The sequence below is a fragment of the Epinephelus moara genome, chromosome 11, assembly GCF_006386435.1.
Source record: "Epinephelus moara isolate mb chromosome 11, YSFRI_EMoa_1.0, whole genome shotgun sequence".
NCBI lineage: Eukaryota > Metazoa > Chordata > Actinopteri > Perciformes > Serranidae > Epinephelus > Epinephelus moara.
This window is the reverse complement of record NC_065516.1, coordinates 37058864-37067615: the sequence shown is the minus strand read 5'-3', so window position 1 is coordinate 37067615 and position 8752 is coordinate 37058864. Positions and strand designations below refer to the sequence as shown.

The following is an 8752-nucleotide window of genomic DNA, read 5'->3' as shown; positions in this document are numbered from 1 at the left end:
TTCACTAAGCCTCGCCTCCAATGCAGCAAATAAGCTACACTTATTACAATTACCACTGTCGCTAAAGGAGGCAGAGGCATAACTGAACATTTGGCACACCGAGCAAGAAAGAGCAGAAGGAGAATCCATCGCTAACTGCAAAGCTAATGTAGCTACCAAGGCTAGTAACGTGCAAACAACAGCTAAGAGATTAGCGAGAAAGTCGTAGAAAGGAGGAGAGCTATAAGTGCTTAAACAGAACCAGTGTGGGTTAAGACTTGAAGTAGACGTTAACGCAACTGAAGTGAGAAAGCAGGCTAGCAGAATTCACCAGAGCAGTACAGAGACGCTGTCACAGAAACACCGGAAATGACACAACTCGCTTACCGCAATAGGTCAGCACGTCACACATGTCTCGCTACTAGCTGCTCGCTAATTCCTGCTATCAGCTGTTTCCTGTTTATCCACCGCCAGTGGCTCGCACGTGTGGCGTCATCAAAAATGTTCCACCAATATGTCTACCCTACGAGGTGGAAAATTAGGCGTCTCGGATCAACTCGCAAAACGGCCCAACATTCACGGAAAATCTGGCAGTGTAAAAGGGGCTTGACAGGAGGTCTGCGTTACTGTGACGTGTGGTTACATTTCTGGGGAGGTGCACGTCAGGATACAGCGTAGGTTAAGGTATTGATTGATGCAGAAAGAAAAATCCTGCTTCAGACTCATCTTTATAGTTCAGGTTTAATCAGAGGTTTAACCAGCTGGGTAAACTCAGGAGAGAAAATTAATAACGTTTAAGTTTATAAAACTAAGCAGAGTTAAAACACACCTGAACCGGTTGGGTTCAGGGTGAGGCTTTTAGCTGTGATGGTTAAGGTTTGGGTACGGGGCTCAGGAGTACAGTGTGTCAGCCAGGGTCCCCACAAAGACAGAAGTACAGGAAGGTGTGTGTGTGTGTGTGTGTGTGTGTGTGTGGTGAATGTGTATGTATGTAGGTGTGTGTGTGTGAGTGAGTGAGTGTGAATATTCATGAGCTCTTGTGGTTAATTTGTCATCTGTTTGTTAAAACCAGAAAGACACAAGATGTTCTCTCCTCTCACCACAACCTGTGTGTGTGTGTGTGTGTGTGTGTGTGTGTGTGTGTGTGTGTGTGTGTGTGTGTGTGTTGGTTGTTAAATGCCAGCACAAGCACTGATCCACAGCCATTCGCCTTCTGTCCGCTCTGTTTACACCCTGCGTCTGTGAGTGTGTGTGTGTGTGTGTGTGTGTGTGTGTGTGTGTGTGTGTGTATTTCTGGAGGAAGTTGCCAGACTTGACAGCTAATATGTCGGCATTTGTGTTGACAGGAAACTAATTTGCCTCTCTCTCCAACAGGAAACAAAGATCGACTGTGTGCGGGTGGCGACTAAAGGTAAGGACACGTGGTGTGCATTTTATTTTGAAAGGTTTAAAAAGGCAGGATCGGTGCTCTGTTCCATTTTGCTTTGAAAGGTGTGATGTCATGCTAACAACATATTTAACAGTAACATTTAAAGTTATATATTTAAATTCTGCGGTCCGCTGTGTCTGATGATCCTGCTGTGATGAGCCGACAGACACAGGAGCCAATCGATGTGCTGCCGTCGACGGGCGCAGAAAAACATATTTGAAACACCTTTAAATAGTCAGTATGAGTTAAACACCATATTTGAATATTTGCTTGTCTTACCGCATACTGACCAACCATGACCACCTGCAAATTAATGTTAAGAAATGTTGTGATTCAGTTTATTGTCAAATGTGTCAGTCATTTTTTATTTTGATATATGACACCTCAGGTCAGAACTTAGTTTTTCATGCACTGTTTAATTTTTAGATTTTGCTTCAACAACTCGTCTCTTTTCAGACTCATGAGAAGAAAACATCCAAAATGGACACTTAGGTTTATTTTAGTTCAGATTTTAGTTCTGGGACTTTATTCAAAACGTTCATATTTAACTAAATAACTCCACACTGAATTATTTAAACATAAAATTTCAAAACATTGTAATACAAAATAATTAATAATAATAGTCTTAATGTGAGTAAACCTCTGGTGAAGTTTCCCTGTTCACCTGCAGCGATTATTTAAACCTTTAGGATAAGTTTTTCCAGCATTTGAAGACTTTAAATTTTAAATCAATTGTTTTGTTTTTATTCATCAGATTAATTTCATTTTTTTTTTTTTGGAAGATGTTTCTTATTACTCCATTTTTTAGTCCATTTCAATTTGAAAGGTTTTAGTACGTTTTACTTTCACAGGAAATTTTATTTTGAAACATATGTTTTATTTTGACAGGTGCTGAGGTTCAGTATCATTTTATTTTGACGGGTTGGGCACCGTTTCATTTTCAAATATGCTCTGTGATATTTTATTTTGAAAAGCGGAGGGTACGTTTGGTTTTGCACTGTTAGTGTTTAGCATCACTAGCTGCTCAGACCCAGTTTCTGTTGGACTCTGCTGACTGCTGGACTGGATTGAAATGCTAAATTAGCCTCTAGCTAGCCAGGCAGAGGCCAGTCCATTCTGTGTAATGAGACACAGATGGCAGTTAGCCGTTGGAATGCTAGGCTAACGGTTAGCACACTGGTCCCATCCAGAAGTATAATGGCTCACAGATGGCTGCTCGTCCCTGACATCTGTCCATCACTCTATCCGTATGTCCTGATGTCCTCTGCAGACAGACGGACCCACCAAACAAATAAAGCACACGCTGGACTCTATGCTACGCTAATGCCAGGCTAATACAGGGCTAATGACTGTGACTGTATGAGTGTCCAGAGAGCTGTTGAGCAGCGCAGCTAAACAAGCTAAAAACACAGTTTATCTCCCCTGATGAACATCCAGGCTTATCTCACACACACACACACACACACACACACACACAGTAATTGACTGTTGTGACTTTAATCAGCTTTTATTGGAGCAGAGTTCTGGTGGCTAACAACACCAGATGTTGATTGGCTCCGCTGGTCCCCCGACACCTGTCAGTCATGCTGCAGCAGCCAACCACATCTCCCGGGGGGGGGGGGGGGGTGTACTTCTCCTCCTCCTCCCCTGTTTCAGAGTACCCATGGTGCCTTGCAGCGCTAACAGTGAGCAGAGCTGATGTGAATGTAAAGGAGAGCTGAACGTCTGCTGAATGTTAACTGAACAGTTTCACACAAAGGAAACAGTGATTCAGATTTTATTCTGAAATACACACACACGCACGCACGCACGCACGCACACACACACACACACACACACACAGTTATCTGAATGCTCTAACACTAACACTGTCTTATGAACACTTATGTTCTGAGTTTCTAATTTGATACCACACCTCTAAGAGAGCTGCAAACACTGGTCTCTGTCTGCACACAGACACCTCTGCTGTTAGACGACATCACCTGTGGTGTTAGACGACATCACCTGTGGTGTTAGACGACATCACCTGTGGTGTTAGACGACATTACCTGTGCTGTTAGACGACGTCACCTGTGCTGTTAGACGACATCACCTGTGCTGTTAGACGGACCCACAGAATAGGACAGATAATTCTCTTGTGCTCTTTTAACAGAAATCTTTTCACTTTAGTTTTTGAGGAGTCTTAGAACAACAAACAAAAAAACAGGTTAGCACCGTCACCTGGCAGGCAGAGGGTTCTGGGTTGGAACCTGTCAGCCGGCGGAGGCTCTTCTGTTAATCCTTCAATAAACTGTGACATCTGATCAGTCTGATAAGTTTAGTGCAGCTGTGCCACATGGATCTGATAAACTCTGGTACGACACCAGGTGTGATGTCAGCAGACTGTGCGATGATAGCGCCGACTGAATCACAGGCTACAACGGAACAGCTTCATACACTGAGTGATGCCGCAGGGTTATTACTTCAACTGTGAAGCACAACATAGAGGGGAACATTAATAATATTGATACAGTTATTATTATCATTTGAAAAAAATATAAAATGTCCATGTGTGCAAAATATGTTATTAAAATCTCAGGGAAAAAATGTAATTGAAATGCCAAAAATAACTTTTTGATGTCTGAAAAAAATTATAATCAAATGTCTGAAAAAATGTTGATGAAATGAAAATAGTGAAATGAAAAGTCAATAAAATTGAAACATATTTTTAAAAAATGTCCAAAAGATCTTTCTAAAATGTCCCAAAGATATAAAAAATGTCTGAAAAATATTAATAAATTGTCTGAAAAAAAAGTTTAAAAACAGAAAAATATACTAATAAAATAACAAAAACACAGTTATGAAATATCTGAAAATAAGTTAATAAAATGTTTGGAAAAAAATATTAATTTAATGTCAGAGAAGTATGATGAAAATATCCTACAATAATCTAAAGTATAGTGGTCACAATATACTACATCGTGTGTGTGTGTGTGTGTGTGTGTGTGTGCGTGTGTTACCTTGCTGCAGGTGTCTCAGCTGACAGCTGTAGCTCCGCCTGTATTTCCTTCCATGCTTCGTCCTTCTTTAGGCGATCATGGTCAGAGCTGGAGGACACATCACAAGGCTTCACAAGGTTTTCCTCACATTTCTTTTGGCGCTTTAGATTTAGCTGCTATCTGTCTGTTTGATTGGCTCATTTCATGCTGCATTTCTATTGGTTGGTCAGTAGACGTAAGTGGTGACAGCATCACACTGTCAGAGTTTCATCCCAGGCTGTCTTTGATCACAGATCGTGACAACGACCATCCTTGAACGTCTCTGACTGCGTCACGTAGGGCCACCATGTTAGATCCACGACCAAAGATATCGCCACCTTTCTTTACCGCTGGTAGTCTTCAGTCTGGGACAGACCAGAATCACACAGTGTGTACCGAGACCTTTTCTACCAAATGAGTTCTGGTTCTTGAACCGGTTCCGTTCAGGACTGTTGCCGGCCCAAGTTACGTGCGGGAACTGGAACAGAGCCGGTTCCAGGGGAAGGTGCAGAGTTAATTACTTAGTTAGTGTTAGTGTTCTCCCTGTGTCAGCGTGGGTTTCCTCCAGGTGCTCTGACATGTTCTCCCAGTGTCAGCGTGGGTTTCCTCCAGGTGCTCCAGCTTCCTCCCACAGTCCAAAGACATGCAGGTTAATTGGTGACTCTAAATTGTCCGTAGGTGTGAATGTGAGTGTGAATGATTGTCTGTCTCTATGTGTCAGTCCTGTGATAGTCTGGTGACCTGTCCAGGGTGAATCCCGCCTCTCACCCAGTGTCACCTGGGATAGGCTCCGCACTTCAATGACCCTTAACAGAATAAGCAGTTCCAGGAAATGAATGAATAAATATATTAACATATCTACTTGTATATAAATATTCGTGCAATACTTTAAGTCAGGTGTTTTTAGTGAAGGTCAGTCGATGGACATTTATTACAAACATTATTCTTCTGTGGCATCAGAGATCCAAACACATTAGAAGATGCAGGATGAAATGAGTGGACGTCCCCACAGTGTCTTAGGACAGGACACTGTGTGATCAACAGTGCAGACATCACCCTCTGTTCTCATGGTGACGATATCTACGCCTTCTTACAGACGTTGTTATGAACTGGACAGTGAACTAGCTGTCGTCAGCTGCTGATTGGTGGACTGATGCTGATGAACTCTTCCTCCTCTCTCTGAACTGCTGTCCTCTCTGCCTGTTTGATTACTAATGTCTGATGATTGATTGATTGCTTGATTGATTGCTTGATTGATTGATCAGCTGATTAACGAGCTTCTCTTTCAGGTCTGTTTCTGTATCTAGACAGCGCTCCGCTCTCCTGACAGGAACATTTCAAACCTTAAAATAAAAATATTCGTACAGTTTGAACACGTCATCACAGTTCATGTACGCAGGGTTAAAGGTCACCGTTCTGACTCAAATGAACACACAGAGAAAACCATCACAGCGTTTCACATTCAGTGTTTTTATTTTATTTAAAGACTTAAATAGATGAAGGATCAGTTTAACAGCTGTAATCATACAAAACATCTTTATGACTGTAAACACTGCGGGGCTGCAACAAGTAGTTGATTAATTGATTAATTGCATGAGAGAAAATTAACCCTTTCAAAACAAACCTTTGTTTGTATGATTCTGTTTAAAAAGATCTAAAGTAAGAATCGTAATATGGAGAACATTTCTTCCTCGTCTTTCCCGTCATCACCTCACCGTCGTATTTAGCCAGAATTAAGCTGGAATTTCCTTCGGAATTTTCCTGTAATGGCTGCAGGGGATAGTAATCCTGTATGTACAGTATGTGTATATATAGATGTAAAATAAAAAGATAACAGCTGGAACATTTACGTCGGGCTCTTGCCTTCGGTGTCATCACGTTGCACACCCATGATGACATCACTGCGTTACATGTTGTGTGGTTGCAGAAATGTGCGATGGTGCCAGAGGAGCAAATGGACGCCTTTTCACTCTGCTCATAAAAAATTATCCTATCATAAAAGCTAAAGTTTGAAAATAACTATTTGATATCTCTACATTTAAAAATCTTTTGCATCAAAATATTTTGTGCGTTTTGTTAAATCATATAAATCAAATGTCAAATTATTGTATTATTATTTATTTCAATACAGTTTATTGAGTGTCATATGCTTTTAGCTCAGGCTGCACAGGTTTCAGGAATATGAAGTATTTAGAGATACTCCTGGAAATGACATCACAATAATCAAAAATACCAAATACTAAATGTGAGAGTTGACGTCTCTCTGTGTCGGACGTGATAATAAAGTGAATAGTTTTCTGTGACAGCAGCACGTGTTTCACTGCGTCGAGAACATAATGGGCAGATTGATCGGTTAGTTTCAGACTTCCGTCAGGGGAGAAGGAAGATGCTGCATGTTACTAATATTTCTGCTTCAGAACAAACCACTGCTACAGCCTGTCTGTCTGTCTGTCTGTCTGTCTGTCTGTCTCTCTGCATGCCTTCCTGGATGAATAGCTGCTATAATCGTCACCCAGCTCACCACGCCGTACATTCGCATCGCTCCGGCGGCTGGCGACAAGCAGCTCCCAGGTCAGCAGAAAACACACTGAAACACACACACACACACACACGCACACACACTCCGGTGTTTGACTCATGATGTCCCTGAAAAGAAGTGATGTGTTCCTGAGAGGTCATTTCACTGAGTGATGAAGAAGTGATGAAGAAGAGAAGGAGGCAGAGTCTTCACATGATTGAACAAACTGGACGCTGTCGTTTGTAAAGTAGCTTCATCGCCTCCGTGAGCTGCACACATACACACACACACACACACACACAGATGTACGTGTTATTTTTGAGATTTTCAGATTTCAGATTTTCTCGGCGTCTCCTCCACACAAACGGAGACAGATTTTTGAAAACACCTTCTGAGGTTCAGATCTTTATAAACTCTTTGATCTGACCTGTGAAATGGAGCGTTTGGGAAACAATGACATCATGTCCACGTCTTGTCACAGACTGTTTAAAGACGTGGACGTAGCCTCCGAAGGCTTAAACCTGCGTTCTTTCTATTGTCCAGCAGGGGGCGACTCCAGTCTGATTAGAAGTCAGTCAGTCAACTGATCTCTGAGGTCAGGGTCTCAGTCTCCAACAGCGCAGCAGGATCTCTAAGGCTGAGCCCAGACACCCAAGTTAACATGTGGAAACATTGATAATGATGCTAACGATGCTAAAGGGGGATTGCATCTCAGAGCTGTGGCGCTGTCTTACTGAGACCAGAGGGCGGGCGCCATGTTTGGGTCTGCATCACAAACTGTAAATAAAGATGGCTGACGTGTCTCCTCTTCCTCCCGCTGTACAAAAATGAAGCTAAAACATCCAGATATGGCCGCCACCATCTTTTGCTGGTGACGTTATTCAGAGCCTGCGTGGTAGAAGTTTCAACAGTATCCATGTTCCGCCCACGCACCTGTCTGACCTGTAGTGCAGCCAGCCACTGGGGGGTGATCCCAACATGTTGTCACATATCGCTGCTTTGTCAGTGGCCATTGCGGGCGAGGTGTCCTCCTGCAGCTGCTGCCGACAACATGAAACCAACCGCAACCAAAGCCAGGGTGTCAACAGAAGAATGTGGTTAGGTTTGGCTCTACATTCATACAGGAAGTGATCAGCAGGGTGAAAGTTGGTGGTGCAGTGAACTTTAGAGTGGCAACTGAAGCCGACGCAGACGCATTTATCTGCACAGAAATATTCTCAGAGCTCACGGCTGGTGTCACTTGTATAATGCTAACGTTTAAAGTCTGGATGGTTCCTCTCTGGTGTCTGATGAGCGATGATGTCATCGCATCGCCACCTGCTGGCTGGTTGTGTCTAATGTGGACGCAGACATTTTGTAAAATGAAACTGAGGCTGAATTATGATTTAAAAATATCTGTTTACATGTCGACCGTCTGAATCGACAACAGACCGCCGAACAGGTGTCTCTCACACACACACACACACACACACACACACACACACACACACATTCACAGCTGACAGAAAATTACATTTAAATATTTACCAGCCTGAAGGTGGAAACTTTCCACCGACTGTTTATACACAGACACACACACACATATATATATATATATATACAACCTGATGGTGTGTGTCACCAGCAGGCTTCCAACACTCTGAACAGCTGTTTGACTGGTATACACACACATTAATACACACACACACACACACACACACACACACCACCCACTCAGCGTGACTGGCTGAAGCCCCGAAGCAAAAAACAGCTTCTCTATGGCCTACTGTGACACACACACACACACACACACACACACACACACATTCA

At 42.7% G+C, this 8752-nt stretch overlaps 1 protein-coding gene across 2 annotated transcripts in view; it reads left to right on the top strand.

Annotated features, from left to right (window-relative positions):
- The window catches only part of LOC126397832 (receptor-type tyrosine-protein phosphatase mu-like), a 152830-nt gene that overhangs the window by 127372 nt on the left and 16706 nt on the right, over positions 1-8752 (top strand). Inside the window, exons 17-18 of one of the 2 annotated variants that reach the window (XM_050056825.1) lie at positions 1354-1390; positions 6922-6996. In XM_050056825.1, coding sequence (XP_049912782.1) covers positions 1354-1390; positions 6922-6996 — 112 coding nt within the window. The remainder of the gene's footprint in view (positions 1-1353; positions 1391-6921; positions 6997-8752) is intronic. The other variant, XM_050056826.1, reaches the window with a different exon arrangement.